We start from the raw sequence: 19,682 nt of genomic DNA on the forward strand, positions 1-19,682 counted from the left end.
TCTGACGTGTTGGAAGAACACAGTGGCTAGAGGCTAACGAACAGAATCGTCGCATACGAATAAAGAATGGGTAGCGGGGAGACGGACGCTTAGGAGGTGGTGGGAAACCAAGACAGAAATAACGTTGTTACCTCGACGCCACTCGGCCGGCCTGCCTTGATTTATTTCCCGTCGAAGCTCTAGCCAGCTAGGTAATCCAAGTCATATGCGAATTAGTTAGTTAATGACGAAAAGACAATCATCGGTTCCTGGGAGTCGAATTAAATCGGCGGTGTTTCGTCGTCTTTATATAGTTGCTACGATCAGGAAAGACAAATAGAAGCTGCTGTTGATGTCCTTACAATGTATCTATTGCGGGATGAGGTAGCTTAGAGAGCGCATGGCTGTGGATCGATATGAATTGATCGACCCTACGTCGGCTGGGTTTCTCTATCGCTGTCATCATACGCTGAGACGCTGTTTTATGCACTGCGTATGCTACGATCGGCGGACGTATTCCATTCGGCTGTCAGTACTAGACGAGAGCAATGCGTAGTCAAAAGCCTGGCCAGCTGTATATTGTCTCAGGGAAGACAGCAACGAAATGCCGAAGAACCAAGCATTGAGAGAAAACTGCAGGTTGCCTTTTTCTGATAGGAGGAAAGCTATCGGAGGGGAGTCACCGGAAAGACGTCAGTAGGATCAGACAATCTGGGCTGCTGGGGGCGGGGATATTTGGGTATCGGGTCGGAAGATCCAATCGGAATCGAGGATACAAGTACGAAAACTGAAAACGGTGAGAGACAGCGGGAGGAAAAGATAACGCTGGAAGGAAGGCGCCAGAGCTTCGTAACTTCTCTGTTAGCTAGCCCCATACGCTCACTCGTTCACGCCTGAGAAAGCATCAGGCCTTATCTGACTCAAAGGCCTTCTGCCTTGTGCTAAGTTCGTCATTCCACGCCCCATACACAGTCGACTCTTATGTGTTTTAGCCACCGACGCGACGCGGGCCGTTGACAGCGAAGACGTTGAGAATAGCTACTTTGAAAAAGGGCACGCTTTTATGGCAGTGCTGTTCTCGTTTGAGCATTCGTTTTTCATTAGTCGATACTGCTAAAAAGCGGGAAATGGTGGCAGCTCGTATTAGGCTGGTCAAAAGGTAATGGCGGCTGTTTCCTTTTACCTTGACCTCTCCATCGTTTATTTGCTTTTATATGGCATTTAAAAGCACTCACTTGCTACTCTGTTGCTGTATCTCAATTTGGTTACGGGTCGAACAGAATTTTATCTCGAGTTCAGACTTCCACTTTTCTGCATTTTTTTTGGAGTCAGAGAAAAAGTAGGCAAGGACCCATATTTAGCCTAGTTGCATCGATCTAATAGGAAATACCTGGTAAATACAATCAGGCCATTTTTCTCACAACAATATCAGACTACACACGGTAAGAGTCGGTAAAACCGCTCTGCAAGGTCTAGATTCGACTATTCGTTTGCAGCTACCACATCATTCAGACTTCGCGACATGTTTAATTTGAAATGGATCGGAGAAAATTTCACCGATCCATTTCAAATTAAATACGTGACCGTATACGTGCCAGTGAATAAAAGTGAAAGTTCAGTACCAGATTCTTTAAGGTTCTGGCAGACGGAACATGTATATTTCTGTCTGTATACGAAGCTGTTCATCAAGCTTTATAAATTTTGCCAACATGAAGCACAGTCGATCGAGCCTACCAAAGAACAATATACAAAAGATCCGAACTATATCATTGGTGTATACGCTTTCAACATAGACAAAAATATGCTTTAAGGATATGTTTGAATACGCCGTGAATTACTTGTGTATTTAATGAAGCATGTGATCTTTTACCTTGATCGCTTTGCAGAGAAGACGACAACGCCAGGGCTAATTAGCGAAACGAAGATTTTTAAGGAGATAGCTAAAAAGATCGTCAGCCAGCTTTCAGGTATTATATCATCATATAGATTGAAAGATGTATATGTTGTTAAAAGGGAACTGGGCCACTTTATTTAATAAATCCATACAAATAATGACAATCAAATGAAGAGCAATAATATCCGCAGGCAGCATAAAAGCACATACACTATCCTCGTAATGGCTCTGTGTGCGTCTTTTATAATCCAGCGTCTATAAACGCCGTGTCCTTTTAAGGCAGGCCTAATTAATTCTTTAATGGGGTCTCTCAGTCAGCGATATCGACTAAATATATACAATGTGGCTGAGAACGAGACTGTTCTATCTCCGTGTTCATAAACGCTACGAGTGAGGTCAGCGGAGTTAGACCTTGATAGAGCCAGTCTTTGACTAAACCGCAGTATGAAATGCACCCAAGTCCTCACATGAGATGATGACAAGTTACTTGGACAATCTACTAGTTTTTTCTCTGTATATACTTTCACCGTTTGTACCATTGATGTACTGTCTACAACCCTCAGCCTCCCCCCCACGGTATTTGATGCGTTGCTGCTGGCGCGCGAACCACTGACATTTGGTTGCAAATCTTCGTTTAGCTGTTCGTTAAATGCAGTACTGATGTTAGTATTGCTATAGCCACTGTCCGTCACATACATTTTATGTTCTGTTTTATACGGTTTCGTTTTAGTCCTATGTGCCTTATTATTCCATTTGGGATTTGTTGCGGAAGAGTTGTTGCTGTGTTGGGGGTACTGACAGAGAGACGCGCAGAGGCAAGCCTATCATCAGGAAAAGCCTAACAGTATTGTGGCGAAAAGCTTTGTTCGTGTCCTTTTCAGCTTCCGAGTCCTTTTTTTGTTCCTGCCGGAGAGAATCTGTCAGTTGAACGACGACGAATGGAAAGAAACTCTCTAGGCTTCGTCCCATGCTGATGCTGTCGATGGGATGAAAAAATTTGTGGTGGTAATGTCCTGACGGAACGGGCTGGCTAAAAAGCAAGCTTAGATCAGTGCTAGTAGAATGTAGGAAAGCGACTCGTGTAGCAAAATCAGGATAAACTAGCGGTAGAATGACGTCGTTTTGTTGAGGGCTCCTGGGCGATGTTTGAGAGGAATGAAGGCACTAGCCACAGGGAACAGCTCACAGTTGATTTGGACGTAACTTTGATAAATAATAATATAAATCTACATGATGATAACCGTGTACGATATTGCGAACTACATATCTGTATGAGCCACGAGAGATCCGCCAAAATCTGACGCTGCTTTACATAGATCACTCTGAGCTCAAATCTCATTTTTGCCATCTCGTGTTTTTATACGTTATCTCCGTATTCAATCGGCACGTTTTGTGGACTGACATTATACGTGTAAGCAGGCTATACGTTTTCCTAGCAAAATCAATTAGTTATATGTATATTGACAGCTACCATATCTTCGACAAATATCAAACGCAGCAAGTAGAGTCGCAAAGGCAAAGTACGACTCCGTTCTCAAGGATGTCCACTTAGGCCTCGTTCTATTCCGGAGATACAGTTTAACTTAATATCGACAAAAACACCTATAGAACTTACTAGAGCAAAAAATTTTTATACAAAGGTTCCCAGGGCGAGTACCAGTATAACGAAAGCGCATGAGTGATAACGCGAAATGACGTCGCGATGGAAAGTCTCTGTCACGCGATGGCAACTAGCCTTAATCAAAGCTTACAAAGTGGCTTTGCGTCATGGAGATCTTGAATGGGGCGTAGCAGAGCTGACGTTTGAAGCTTAGTTTTATCTCATTAACACCAGTAGTGTTTGCGCACTGTCTACTCAGTGTTAGAAATTCGGAAGTCACGGCCAGCGGGGGGTAGCACGCTGATCAAAAGCAGTAACAATGTATGATTGCGTCCGAATGGGAGAAGAAAAGATGGTACTATAATTCTATCTAGTCGTATTGTCATGTACGATGCAGCATGCACACCGCAGCGCTAGGAGGATTCCGTTACAATCGAAGGGCAACAAAAGAACGTGTGCAAGTGCATCTTCAAATTTCATATGGCAGTCCCTTGTGTAACGTACTATTTGGTAATATAATCTCCAGGTTATGGGACGACGATGAACCTAACAGCTACCCATTTATCCACGTGTTGAGAAGCAGAACAAAACAATGTCACTGTTTTGTTCTGTCTGGGTATGGGCAATTTATCGATTCGGGAAGCATCTAATGATAGATAGTCATATCCGTATTAAATTGTAAAATATAAACTGCAATAAACTACCGAGCGGACCACCGTACCACATGGACGTCGATAAAATCTAGATCAACAAGTCTTATGAATATACGATCACAGAAAAAGATACGTTTTTACCAACGAATAGAACCAGAATTTTACTAAACAGGAGGACATTTCCAGTTTACCTCGTTTATTAGCTTGTTGCGCGGTAGACGCAGCTAAAGTACGGGTACCACGTTACCCGTGTGCATGGTAGAAACTATCTATGCGGTTTTATAATCGTCGCTATATTACAGTTCGCAACTTCGTGTAGGCTCTCCTTCGAGAATTAAGGCCTTTAGAATAATCGTACCGACTCACGATCACACCTATATACAAGCATGTGCGACAGACGTAGGGACGCGAATATGGTCTTATTGTCCTTACCAAATAACGTTTGCCGTGGCTGAAATTGGAAGTGGTGTTCGATGTTTCCCTAACGCCAGATTTTCCCCCATAGTTCAGAACATTAACACGGACAAGTTGGCTTATTTTGAGTATTAATATTGTTCTGGGCTGTTTGAACATTCAGGACGGAGTAATAATCAATTAGTCGCAATCAGCGACGAAGCGCGAAAATTGCCAGTTGTTTACTAATCGAACCTCAAGGACTTGAGCAAACAAAATGACACCCGTTTCAAAGGGAGCAAATTCAAAATATAATAGCTACATGATAGCTTCATAACTATATTAATCCGAAACGGTACAATTGGCAAATCCGGCGACCAAAGGACGACCCGTTTGATTGGCAACATTATAAAGTTAGATGAAGAGGACGTAACGAGCGCCAGATTAACTTAGCAAGTAATCTGATCAGGATTAAAGTTTACTTTGGCATCTTGAAGTTAGCCCATCAATATTCACGTCATTATCCAGCACAGCTGAGCAGGTGTTGGACGTAAACATAGCTCTATTGAAGTAGTTTTCCCTGTATATTCTCAGCTGACTCGACTGATTCAGCTATAATTTGAAGAAACTTAATTCAAGGAAGCTGAAGTTTGGTTTATTGTCTTATGCAAGAGATTCTTTTGTCAAGAGAATAACATACGGTGGAAGGTCGATTTAATGGAAATTTAACTTCCACTGCATAATTAGTCAGTGCTTAAAACTTGTGTACATTATGAGAGCAATAGGGATTTCACCTGCTATCTTTGAATAGACAATATAAGCATATTCTGCTATATGTTTTTGTAGTCTGTATCCAACGCATAAGCAGTAACTGCACTCTTATACTTTAGGGAATTTATTTTCTATCAGTAACAATTAAATATATACAGATAGCAACTAAATGCGTATCACAATTTTGTTCTTTCAAGGTAAGAGTATTGAGCAATTGAGTATTATCAAGTCGACAAACCCACTACCACTAGCGGTGCCACAGCACAAATCATGTGGAGATCCTACGGAGCTAGCACGTCAACCAGATTTACGGTATGTTGGTCGCTGAACGGTTGTACGGGTACATCTTGATTCGGCTAGCCATATCTCTCTTAATTTCTTACTGCCTTTTCCTGACTCTCTCCCGTAAGGAGACCCACGCGTGACCTAGTTGTGGACGGCTGTTGTGTGAGCACATTAACTTGCACGTTGTGATCCCTGATCGCTATTAAAACCTTTTAGTCTCTTTCTGCTGTTGTGTCCGGCCAGCGGTTTGTCACCTTAAGAAGTTGAATCCCTTGGAATTTCGCCCTCTCGCCGGGAGCCCGGCAAGGCTCTGAGATAAACCCGATACTGTACTATTCCAGTTTGTTTTTCCCAATCGCACTGGCACACGTTCGGAATATTCGAATTGGAACTATTCTCAATCATGGGAGTTTTTGGCACTACGGAAAGGTTCAAAGACATTCTAACCGTTAGCGACCCTAAGGCAGTCGTCCTTTCTACCGCGATCTGCAATACAAGCTCCTATAGCCATGCGTAAAGGGTACAGTCCTGCTTTTTAGCTTTGAAATTTATTCTCTGAATTTAAAGTGGAGTGCTGATCAGCCAGAACTACGAAAGCTATATTAAAATAGAACGAGGAGCTGACTATTATTCCGGGAAGATCAGCCACATGTCATTACCTAATGTAGGAGACTTAATTGATTGATGTTTTTACAATACCTATAGAACCGAGAGAAGCCAATGGGCTCCCATTTCTTGACATTTAATGATTGTGTGTCGACTGAAATTACATAGTTAAGAAACTTGAACGTTGAAAACTGAAACATGACAATTCGACACTATCCATTGGCATTAAATCCAACCATTACCAAAGACCTTCCTAACCAGGCAAGAATATTTCCGAAAACCGAGCAAATAAAACTACGAGATCCCCACTACGAAAATCCCCTATATATACTGGGCATTAAGGTTTTAACTAGGGCAAAACCAGACTTTAACCTAAGCATGCACCGCCTCTAATCCGGTTCAATATACTAGCTGCTAATATGGTTGAATATGGTTGAAAACACCGGCTAATATGGTTTGATTTTTTTTTCTCTTGAGTTGTTACTTCCACCTTTTTTTCGGCTGTAGCACGTTGTCCTTTCTTAACCTGTACATACATCACAGAGTGTAGCACTATCGTCAAATGATTGTTGTTGTGGGAACAGGACCATTATTCGGTCCAATTATTTTTAACGTTAAATGTTGCTATTGTGATCTACGGCTACTGCCACTGCTGTTATTAATGGCGACGAGCGCGTTCGACGATCTTCGGCCTTAACCTTCTTCTAGAAACAGATAAATGCCCGTTATTCCCTTGACTCTTTCCCCCCGTCCTTTGTCGTCGGGTTTGCGGTCTGGGTCGCAGACGGAATGCATTAGACCTTACCAACTGGCCAATTAGCCCAGCCAATTCTTTGTGGGAAAATGATGATATTCCAGTGTAGCCGTTCCGTCATGCGCCACTGTTCCAGGAGGTAAGACGAAACATAAAGTAGTCATAATAATAGTGATTGTACTGTCGGCTGTTGACCTTTCCCTAACAAATCACCTTACGAGATAAGAGGTCTTAACACGGGTGTGTAAGTAGTATAAAACATGAGAGCTGCAGTGGTAGCTGATCAACTGGTCATAGAGCTGTAATCGGCGTAACACCAGAAAGAGCACAAACAGACAGGGCGTGCGGTCAAGTGTAAAACATCATTGACGTTAGAAGGCTGGGCACTGCAAGCCGACTGCCGTGGTTGCGATGAGTACGAAAGGGAAGGCTTGTGCAAGGAGGGGTAAGCATGCGGTCAAGCAAAGTTGGGTCACTAAACTAAGGTTTCGTTCCCCAATATCCATGCGTAAGGACTTGCGGGACTCAGCAGAACCAGGTATTACTAGCTACGTCTATGTGTATTCTCCCAATCTGAAGAAGATAGGTATGTAGAATGGTACTGGATGCAAACCCAGAGTTCTACAAACGGGTGGCTTCTGTTGCTGCAGACGTTGTTTTCTACAGAAGCTGCTGTTAGTTCGACAATGGTTCAGAACTTGTAGCTTTATTTCTTTGGAAATAGCGTCTAGTGCCAGTTGGTCTCGGTCGTCTCTTCTTCCTGATCTATATTCGCTTGTAGGACCTAAAAACACGAAGTGTTTACTGCTTCTACGACTAATTCGGCAAACACGATAAATTCGTGTTATCGTCGATGTATCTTTTCGTATGTGATTGATCGACGGTAACGGTGAGTGTCCGCAGCATCACCAGGATTATTTAAAAAAAAATCGAAGGAAACAGGGCTTTGGGAATCGGTTGAGTGACTTGCTACGGTGACCGATCCCTGTCAATGCGAAGTGCGGAATAGGAACGTAATTACTACTAGATGCTAATAGAACGAAACCAGTGATACCGATAACGAGACACAAGCAACCGACTCCGCTCTACTACTCGCATTACTTTATGAAGATGGCAGATATGCATTGGCATAACATCTTATGTACAATCACATTTAACCTAAACGCAGAAAATAAGGACTGGCCTAAAAGTAATTTCGTTTCATTGATTTCAACCTTGGCCAACGAGCACGCTTGCTTAATCCTGCTTAGCGCTGAGGACAAACATGTTTATAAGTAAATAAATATATGCTTACTTCAAGAATAACGACGTAGTTAAACAATGAAGTAGAATTACCGGTTCGGTTCGTTCGAACCCACCCGAACATATGTACATGGTTAGATATTCTAGAAATCAAGTTTTTAGAACTAGATACCAAGATTATTTCTAGTGTTTAAAATGCTTTTTTGTTCCAGACCACTCTTGATCAAGCGCGCAGATGCTGCAGGGGTGTGGCGTGGTGCTCCATATATAAACAAAATACGATACGTTAGCTCAATACTTAAGAATAAAAAAAAAGCGAAAAAATAATCAGACTAATGCAGCCGTTCGAATATGTGCTATTCGTGAACCAGCTAAGGTTTAGATTGTGGCCGTAAAATGCGATAATTTTTTGCTAATTGGACCATAGAGCGTGCCATGGCAATGATCCGCAAAGCACTATCTAACCAGACAGTGGAACCAAAAAAATTTTGACAAAGGCAGCAGTCTTGCTGACAATGTTGGTTAGTACCATCTGGGGCGAGTCTGTTGATGACGGGTTGCGAGTTACGGTTAGGGAAGCGGACTTTGAAATGACTGTGTGGGACCATCGCGTTGTAATACATTCGATTTACACAGACTCAGATTTGGAAAAGGAATTTGGCTACGTTTACGAGCCATGGCCATACACACTATAGTGTGATGCAGCATTACAAAGGCGGCGAAAACAAATGTACCTTGAAATGTGCTGCTCTTTATCACAATGGTGCGCTCTGCCTGGAGCTATTTTTGCCCATGCTGAATTATAATCGTAGTATTCCTTGCCGGACCTCGATGGGCCTCGAATGAATACCCAGGCTTCTGGCAACAACTGAGGCGTCAGCCGAGACAGCACTAACTGCCAGATAAGCAACATTCGGTCTGTTTTATTTGTTGTATATAGAAACAGCACGGAAGCCCCACCCCTCAAAGACTAACGCGTATGCTTACTGTGTAAGTCTATGCACACCCAGATAGAGGGCATATACTGTACATTTCAGAACGATGAGTTCTGTGATTTACCCTTGATGGTGACCGAACACGCAGTTATGATCGGTACTGGCACACAGCTTGACTCTCGGTCCTTTCCCGCTTTCTTCCAACTTCTTTCGACCTAACCTTTTTTAGTTTTTCAAGCACTCTCCGAGGCCACAGGCAATGTTCCCTCTGCCTTGCCAAATGTCAGAAGCGGATGAGGGTTCCACAAAATACATCGATCTATCGGGAGTGTAATCGCAGGTGGCCAAACAGGCAGTAAAAAAGAACGAGAATATAAAACGTATCAGCAGCAACTGAAGCGGTTCCGATTTAATAGTATGAACTAACAACTACCCGGTCTGCTAGCCTGTCGTAACAGCCAATGGCTTATTAGTCCACCAATAAAGGTAGCACGCGTCGTCTACACCTTCTCACCCTAAGGCTCTTCTTCTGTCATCTATTTTGCTTGTAATTTCGCCCTCTGTATCCATCCCGTTTGTCACTCGATGCAAGAAAATCAAACGCATATTAAACATTCGCATCCATCAGGGGCAAAACGAGAAGCTTGTGTAAAGACAATTGAACAAAGGAGCGGGGAGGCAACAGTTTCCAGCGATGCTGCGAGCTTACCTAGGGGAGTTGCCCCAGCTGCTTTTAAAGTTGCATTAGCCTGGACTCTGTTACCATCCATATATCGGCCACGCGTTCTGTAGTGAGCGCCTGGGCATGCTTTATATTACTTAACAGAGAAACGGATTTACACGAATATTACATTTTTGAAGTTTACTCCCGAAACACAAGCGCATACCCTTTTCTAAACTTCATTTTAGCAAGTGGCCACCGCTTTTACACTGAGTTACAGTTTCACGCGCAGCATTTTGTTCCGAATAGGCCAGGCTGGCAGATTGATGAACGCGTGTAAAAATTCACGCAAAAGTTAGGTAGTCCTAGCGTCGATTTTTGAAGACGCACTACGTTTTGTGCCAGAGGGGACCGGTATTCTAAAGCAGCGCTCAACGGCAGTAACATTGAATATAAAATTCGAAACATGAATTTAGTTGTGGTAACAGTCGCGGCTGTGCGAATAGTCTAGAAATGAAAGTTACATAAATTCGACCAGTCATCGAAGCATCGGCCACATAGGCCCAGCTCACAACAGGGTTCCACGCCCATTGCGACATATGCAGGGAAAAGAAGCTTGGGGACAGAGAGCCTGGGAGGGAGAAAAGCAAGGTCTAGCGGGGAAAGCAATACGCCGAGCGCGATGTTATTGTTCTCTTTGTCCTTATTGCGCATAGCGTTGGCGAGCAGTTTATAGGACGAAATCTGTCGAAGTGGAGGGGACGCTCGCTGTTGTACGAGGAAGCTGCCCTATCGCTGCGCCCGAGTAGTACAAAGCACGCGCATTAAATCCATTGAATTCTTGCGACACGTTAGTACGACAAACACAGTACGCTGCTGCATGCGTTTCTCCCGCGGCTCGCCCCTTGACTACGGTCAGTAGCATAGCTACTGCCACTACTGTTAGCACGATTAGCATTATTACTAATCGTTGTAATCCTGAAAGGACTGAATAGGTGGCGGTTAAACCAGTAGAACGCCCCGGGGCAAAGTTGCTACGACTTGTCGTATCCTACGACCGACTCACGGAGTGGGGATCGCACTAACGCGTAAGCTTTGAGACAAGATAAAGCCTAAAGAGGAAAATATGGTAATTGTTTGTTGGGAACGACGCTCCCTAAGGAAATGGACGAAAGCAATGCGAAATTAGCCTAAACAGAAACTAATGACGACGGTGGGCGGTGGGGTGCCGAATCGGATAGGAAGGAATGAGGCATCACTTTGGGGCATTGTCCAAAGCTGCGCAAATGTCTGTTAAAGTCAAACTCCACAACTAACAGAATGTTCAACGCGTGTCAGACAACGGAGTGCTGTATGGTAATGCAAGATCTCTCTCCCATATAAGAGTTAGGGGCAAAATGGGACAATTAGGACAATGGGAATAGAATTCTTGGCGGTAGTTATCAACTGGTTGAGTTGTGCTATCCGTCATTATTTGTGTTACAAAAGTTATTAGTTAAAGTTTCGATATTTGGAGAGACGTTCTACTGCAATATTGATCCAGTTTTTTGTCGAAACTTGACGTAATTTCTTAGCGACGTCGTGGCGCTTTAGGACATTTTAATGTCATATCGCAACGGCATACTTTCGTAACAAACTCCCTACCTCTCAAAATGGTAGTGTTGTTTCATCATCAATATCATAGCTTCATTAGACTATGTAATGCACTTCTCTTATTTGTCTGGCCTGCGCGTCGGGCCTGCCACATTCTCCATTCATACGACCACGACTCTATAGTGTACTGTCATATACAGCTTCGTAGAGCGAAGCATAGATATGACCATTAGCTCGTTTGTCTGTCTAAGGCTTGGCGTTCTTCTTTTTCATCCAACGTTACAGTCGTAGGGCCTTTAGCGCCATTTTCTTGCTTTTCCTTTCCCGTGCTCGATATGTTCCTCCTAATGGATACGGTGTTGCCGACAACATCGTTCGTCTGTCTGTCCGTCCACCAGCGAACTGCGACCATGTTAGGAGCAATTCTATCCTATTTTGCCAAGCTATCTCTTTCTTAGCAAAAAAGAGATTGCGGCCAGCGGCCATCTATATTGGCAGAAGTAGCCACTAACTGAAGGAAACGGAACGCGGGGCAACGAACCCACGTCACACTGTTGTAACAATGATGTGATGGAAGCGACAGAAATGACAGCAGTGATGTGTCTATGGTACAGATTTTGTCTTGGCTTGGTATTTGAACCTTTTCCGTGCATCACCGCGGGAGAGACGGGTCGCGACATAACAGATCCCCTCCTTGCCCATGTCCATTGTTGATAAAATGTCACTAACCGGCCACTCAGTTAGTGACAACTCACGAGAGAAGACGACTTTGTGGGTTGACCATTAATGATTGAGGTAGCCCGGCCGCGCGATAATTGCGCAGTGCCCCAGAGCAACTTAACCAAGTGGGGAAAAAGGCGACCAGCTCGCAAGACTAATGCTAGAAGCGAAGCGGCGCTAGTCCATAGCCTAAACAGACAGAAAGAAGAGCAGACATAATATTTTTCGCAAGAAAGCTGCACTGCGTTATGTTTTATGTTTAAGTTAGCGCAGAACATGTTTGAGCTTCGCTCGTTTATCCGAGCGTTTGTCGGTACATCTTTGCCGTTCACGCTGGCCCTGCGTTGCTCCTGCTTGCCTGTAACGACGGCTCAGGGTTCTGGTAAAATGATCCTTAGTAGTATACCCTGGCGATCATTCTCCTGTCCTCCCTAGTACAGCTAGTAGCAAAACCTGGCGGGCGCCTTCATTTCGTGGGTAGCGGGACCTTCTTCATGTATTCTAAACAACTATGACTGGCTATGCGCTGCACGTCCTACGATGGCAGCGCCAGCAGCAGCCAAACAGGCTCTTGGAAGCAAACTACGTCGCCGTAGAGACTTTTCTATCGCTAAGCGGTAGAAAAACGACGGTTACGTTGTGTGACAGGATATGTGCAGGCAGGCTGGCAGAGGGCAGATGATGGGGTTCAGGAAGGGTGAGGGGGGCTACAGGACGCACCTGTAACGTTCGTTCTTTTTAACGGCGCGGATAGTTGCGTCGTTCGCTGCGGACGTGGTGAGAGATGCAGTAAGTTTGAAAATATCGCCATTTGCACAAAAAAGTAGACAAAGAAAATAATAACGAGAAAATTTGGGAGAAACAGCATTATCAATCAAACCTCGACTATTGCGTATGGGACAGTCAAGCATAAATTTAGACAGTATCTGAGGTGTTTGTTCGCGTGTTGGCGAAATGTTGACAAAAACATGTTAGAACATGCGGGTGTAATAAGTTATCATTGTACTAAAAACACGTGAACTAGTTCCTCAATTTCGCAGAACTAACTTGTCGAAACTGGCTTATCAGATTGAGGATGGCGTAGACGATCCACTGCTGATAATCATTGCTGGATTGACCTTATCAGTTACTTTGTACTGCAGGTTTAAGACGTTCTGCATTGTCATGCATACTGAACCGTGCCGGTATGATTTCCTTTTGAACGAAATATATATTTACACAAAGGTTTATTTAAACATGCGTGTAGCACTGAATTTCGTGTTTTCCATGGGCATTTCCATTTGAATGGCAAACTAGCTAAAGCGGGCGATCTGATGGGGTTTAGCACATCTGCCGGCCCACTAATGAGCACATTTCCTAAAGCACCGAGTGTCACTGGATAAGTGGGCCTATTCTCTACCGTAGACACATTCCGCCACCCTTAAAAACCAGATTGCATTTGTAATGAGCCCTCATCATTCAGATGGTAACTTCAATGATATCACTACCTTTGCTCAGTATTGATGATCTGTTGTAATGCGAATGGATCTTAGGATTTTTTCCAATTTTTCTTTTTCAGGTTTTCTTCTTGTTTTTTCCACCCTATTACAACCTACCTAAGGGAATCAACGCATCCTTCGTGCATCTGCACTATCTGCTTTTTCTTCGTGTCTCTAACTTGGCGCACTAGTGCATTCGACGCAGTTGACCCTAGCGCATGGACTCCTCCCCAAAAACGTATCGCCACATACCCCCGCAGTGAACTGGCTATTTTGCTTTCAGGGACGTTCGATATGTCGCTGCTCACTGAGATTTAGTTCAATTTATTTCCAAACCTTGCTCTTCAATGTAATGCTATGCAGTTTCCGGTTTCCGAGCCACTAGAACCACTTCAGACCTAGTTCCTTCCGCTTCAAGGTGCACATGCAGATTGGAATGGCTGTGAACGACCAACACGAAAGAGGCAGCAGAAGCTTGGCAGATTTGCCGCCTTTTTAAGCGACATTCGCTCAGACGCTACGACTGCTTCAAATGTCAGCGCCGAACAACAGCAGAAGCTAAATAGCAATAGCGGCCGTAGCGATATCGGCATCGCGAAAAGGCGCACCGATTCGTCTTCATTTGGTCTCTCGTTTTCCGTTTCTATGCTCCACTGTGTTTTGTAGCAGTCATCTCAGTTTCTTCCGGGTGGTATCGCTGACACGGTTCACGTTTCTTGGTTTGCAGGTTCGTAGTCCGTAGCCTTTTTGACCGTTCAGAACCGGGTAACGTTACGGCACGCTAAGGTAGAATTCAACACGTCAAGTGAATTCGTTTCTAACCTAACTCGCTCGCACGCTGCAGCTCCGTCGGGTGTTCCGTGCCAAGAAAAGCTATTGGAGGAAGAACGCGCAAATGCCAACTTGTTGTTCACCGAATATCTCGCGTGTCGCAATCGACGCACGATGAAGGCAGCTTGGAAAAGGGAGGCGGGAGCTGAGTCAATTTTGCATTATTGGATTTCGAGCAGCTGGAGCTGGCAGCGGCAATAAGGGACCGCGGGGTGCAGTGGATGCTTGAGTATAGTACGCAATCGCCTACTTACTCTGCTTGTCTGTCTGCTTCAGGGTGGCTTGCAGAGTTCGTGGCGTCCATGGGTTGCTACTGTTGGTCGTGCGTTATGTCGTCGGGTTCGCTGCCGAACTGATAGGCTGAGAATATAGGAGCGTAAGAGAAAGCATTGAGGGTTACTCGGGGGGAACGGATTCGCGCTCCCGCGCCACCATGTTCAGCCCCTGAGGCCGCTGCTGCCAGAATTGACACCGGCAATGGCCACAACCATAATGGTAGTGATGAGACGCAGCCACATCGTTGCGGAAGTGTGATCGTATGCGACACTATTACGGTGCTAATCGCTTACGAGAATAACAATCCTGAATGGCTAATGGGGAAGAGACATGCGGGAATAGCGGTTGAACCAAGTGACTTCTATTGACATCCGCGAGAAACAGCGAGATTGGTTGCGGTTAAGTGTAGTGCATGTGTGCATGTTTAATGCGTGTGACCTGTTTACACTTTTCGATTAGGAAACAGAAAGGGGCCCGGCTTAGCAGAACATAACGATGCACAAGGAAGGACTGTTGAGTATCGGTGCTCAGAGGCCAAGCCGATGTGACTGGTTTGGTCCAGCACGTATGCGGGCTTCTGATTGTTGCAAGCAGCCACAAGTAATGACAACAGAAGGAGGTTAGGGCGTAGAGGAAAATGCTGTAACAGGCGACTCAGGATGGCTATAGAACACTTTCTGTTTCTCTCTGTCACTTCTGAACCACACTGAATACAAACGCAACGCAGAAAGGACAGTGATGAGGTGTGCGATTGATCGCTACCACTATTGCGGACATTGTAACCGATCCTGATAATGCGTACACTCCGCATCTCCGTGCAGGGACCAGAAAGTGTTAATGATCGTCCTGATCATAGCCGGATGGTCTACGCCTTACAACTCGAGGTTGCGCAAACCGTGGGGAATTTCTAGAGAGAGGGGGTATGCATGAAGAGAATGCTATAGCTGAAAAGCTCGGGCGAGCTGGATATTATTTGTTTCTTGCAGACACAATTGTAGATGCCGTGAATAACTGGATTCAGGAAACTGCTCAGTGGAAAACTATAGTCAACAATGTGAGCAGGACTGAAGAAGGACATTGGATCCTGAAATTGAAGAGGTACCCGTTAGTGTTTCTTTCGTGGTCGCTTGCCACGTTGGCGATATTTTTTTTCTCATTTTTGCTTCTGTGTAAGACAGCGTGGATTGCTCAAGTCATCTTCAATCGCTTTATTCCCATACGCCCTTACCATACATGTACTACCGAACAACCCTTTTCAAGTATTCGCTTTCTCCAGCTATTAACTATAACATATAGGATTGCGACGGGTTCGCAAAAACACCAAAAATCTCTTAGTAAGTCCTCGTTCATAATGGCCATTTCTTTTACTGCGCGAGGTATGTTGCGCTGCTGATAATACCGACATACTGGCTTCATCTGTTGCTAGCCTGGAGACCACTTAACTACAGAGATAGCATACCCATACGACGATAAATGCAAAATAAGTTAGCGGCTAAAAACGAAAAAATGACGTGCGAACAAGTCACGAAGGTAACGATTAACGTGACGTGAATTGGTTTTCGCAAACCCACACACACACACTCAAGTTACTGCGAATAGTAATAGCGTAATATTTAGTCTATAGGTTCTTCTCTGCCACCTCTTACTTTCTGTTGCAGAAACACAGGAAAAGAAAACTCTCTCCAAACTCCAAGACGCGAAAATAGCCCAAGACGGGAAAATGAGGAAATACCACATACAACCAAGCACTGTATAATACTGGTACTGCAGCACCACCAACACAACTATTATCCTACGCAGAATAAACTGGAAGCCACGCCATGGCTGGGTGCACGTTATGCGCCGTCGGCGAAACGCGCACATCCGTTTTTCTTACTGCGCTAACGTGAAGGGGCGTCCATCCCTGAGCGGCTCCCAAGAGACAACACCAGAAGTACTCAGGGGTACTCAGTGGCCCAGTGGTTTCCCCATGACCTGCACAGTCTCCAGCTCTAGTCGATGCTGCCGCTAGTATTGCTGTTTATTCTTTGCCGCTTGCCTCCGACCACCGGGGAGCAACTACGGCTTCTCCTGCCACATGCGTCCCTGATGTCAGTGTTGTAATGCTGTTTATTCTTTGATCTGAACGGCGCCTGGCACTGCTTCTCCAGCGACTGAAGGCACTCTCTCATTTGCAATGCAGAACTCACAAGTGAAGAAGCGATGGTTTGCTGCACGCTTGGACGACGGTCAGGCACCATGCAGGACGGAACGCTAAGGTATCGGCAAAAGATAAAGGCAGCAAGAAAAGAGAGAGCAGGGAGAACGAGACAGCGAAAGGAGGAATAGATCGGGAGAACCTGCCTGTTCGGTTGAGATGGACTAAAAGAGTACAGGGGAACCGTGTGAGACAGGCGTGGCGCGCTAGCGGAGGATGGACTAGCCAGCCAAACATAGACGAAAGCGGCAACGAGCCCAAAACCGGAATTTTGCTTAGAATCGCCCTCGTTGCCGTAAAGAGAGAAGAGTGGGTCTAAGCGCGCCGCTACGGCAGCACAAGTCGCTGCCGTTGGAAACTGAATGCCGTGCTTCTAACGCCAGCAGAAACGCATAAACAAAATAAATACCGGGCGGAAGGTATAATGCATAAAATAGTGCGAATTTTCTGACGAATTAGTGGAAAGCAAGGTTGGTAGCTACTGTACGGCTGAGAGTCTATATGTTATAAAAATGGCGATCGTACGATATAAGGAAACTTGACCAGCGCAGCTTGACCCTGCTAAGTTTTGGACCTAGGAGTGGTTTCAAAAAAAAAATAAAGTATAGGAGAAACCCTGAACCGTGAAGTAATTACCGTAATTTATGGATAGAATGTACCCACATACATATATCATGTCCGCCGGTGTCACTCGGCCCAAGGCCCAGCAAAAACTTAAGCTCCAGCACTTCGAGCTACGATCATCGATCAAATCGCTACGACAGCTTGACGCTGAACGTTGCATTGCCTTTATTGGTAGCGGATACGTAATGCTCTAAGCAAGCCAGTACTCTACACTGTGTATATACAAAATAATATATTAATTTTACAAGCGAAGCTTGAAAATCGCCCAATCCTATTCGCTTCTAATAACGATACAGTCTATATAAAGCTGAGAACGTACGTTTTCGAATCACTTCTGCTCGCTTTCGAATTCTTACTTTGGCTTCTCTTCCACTTACCCGACCGGTCGTTAAGTCTCTAGTGCGATGTGTTGGGAGTGTGGAAAAAGTAAAAGCGTTATACAGCTAAGAAGCAGCTCGCACCGCGGAAGAAAAACACTCGTATCGAAAGAATCTCCATTCAGTCTTCGCTTGCAGCTAAAGAGAAAGAAATCAAATGGGAGCTGAACGAGCCCGCGAGACAAATTGTCGTTTGAATGCTAGCAGAATACATCAGTTACCTGATCAATTAGACAATCCAGTATCTAATTCGCTGTTCCGTATCGACGCTTTGTCATTCGTGTGGCTGAAACCGGTTTTACATAGCGGCACGCTTGCCCAAACCGGTCTATTGGATACGGAAGAAGCCGAAGATGTAGCGCCTACTTGGCACAAACTTAGAAACTACCCAAGATTTTCAATATGATAATGCGATACATCGAAGGGCAATTCGATACCCCGATAAAATAAATGTTATGTATGAACAATTAAGTAAGCCCATAATATAATATACCAGTCGAAGAATGAGTGACAACAAAAAACTTGACCTCCTTCCTCACCCGCCAACCTTTACATTTAGTCGTATAGCAGTTGTCTAATTTTTTGAAACATATATAAGGCTCTCGTCATCGTTCGCCTCGCGTACATTAGCACGACATTTTAACAGATCGAAAGCCACGGCGCGCAGGGGACCTGTCAGGTCGTGATCTTGAGGGGAACGCTACCCTGAGTTTGCCGCTATTTACCCAATACTGCCAGTTATTAACGTGGAGATGCCCAACGTTTGCTATATGCCTAATGCGTTTCTCCAATTGTGAGCAAAGGAAACGAGAATACCGTATTTTGCTTTCTTTACAAATGCTAGAGAAATAAATACGAAAGGCCAGACGTCGAGATAAAAGCGATGTAAAGTGCGATTGAGAATAGGAAGGGCGTTGCCGTCTAATGGTGAAATCTCTGTAAGCCCCTGGCTGTTACATTCGTCCTTTAGCATTACACTGTTGTGTAGTATTGTAAGGGAATGACGGGTGCGCTGTCTCTCTTTTGGTCTCCCGGGTGATCCGAAGTCGAGCGAGACGTACAGCAGTTTTTCACCCGCGGCGTGATAGCTCCGAGTCTGGCTTGACTGAGCGTTGTCCGCCTTCATCTCTTTTCTTGCCTTTTCTTTCTCTTCGATTTCGGTCGAAGCGGCACTCTTTACCAGGTGCCCCCCCCCCCCTGCAGCTTTTGCTGCTGTTACGGCGGAAAAACGCGGCGTGAACCGTGACGCCATCATGGCAGGACGAAGAACCCTGGCGGTGCAATCTGCCTGCAGATCTCTAATGTATGTCAGCATGTCTGCCATTTGGGTAAATATTGGGGAACGGTTGGGTTACTCTCAGCAGTAGAGCAATGATGCGCTAACATTAATCGCTTTTACCACTTCCTACGAATTGGATGCCCCACCGACATGCGTCAAGCTTCACTGTGCAAACTAGGAGAGAAACAAAAGCTACGGGGCGTGAGGAAACACTGGAACAGTGGTACGGGGCAAGCAGTCCATTAGGTTGCGCCGATCCTCGAAAGTGGCCACTTTGTGCAAAGACCGATGGACTTTCGTGCAGCGTTTCTACAGCTAGCGTTAACGGCCGGCTGGACAGACGGTGGATTGGGACGGTTCCAATGAAGAGAGTGGCAGGCCATTAGGGTATTGTAGAAGCGGTGATGTTCCAGAAAAATAAGTAAAATGACTATGCTTATAGGAAACGAGAAGCGCCAAGAAGGCAGAAGCAAAGCAAGGTCGTCACAGGTCTAAAAAGAATCAATTAAGCCTCGAGAAAGTGGTGCAGGCCTG

General features: G+C 44.9%; 1 protein-coding gene across 18 annotated transcripts in view; it reads left to right on the forward strand.

Annotated features, from left to right (window-relative positions):
- Positions 1-19,682, forward strand: part of heph (polypyrimidine tract-binding protein 1 heph) — a gene marked incomplete at its 3' end in the record, with an annotated part of 317,749 nt that overhangs the window by 87,981 nt on the left and 210,086 nt on the right. For 2 of the 18 annotated variants that reach the window (XM_086967904.1, XM_022831482.1), the window contains 1 exon segment: positions 1,866-1,946. Coding sequence is in view for 2 of the 4 variants with exons in the window: in XM_022831471.1 (XP_022687206.1) it covers positions 5,561-5,602 (42 nt within the window). 18 annotated transcript variants of the gene reach the window in all.

The sequence above is a fragment of the Varroa jacobsoni genome, unplaced genomic scaffold (assembly GCF_002532875.2).
Source record: "Varroa jacobsoni isolate VJ856 unplaced genomic scaffold, vjacob_1.0 scaffold_332, whole genome shotgun sequence".
NCBI classification, from domain to species: domain Eukaryota; kingdom Metazoa; phylum Arthropoda; class Arachnida; order Mesostigmata; family Varroidae; genus Varroa; species Varroa jacobsoni.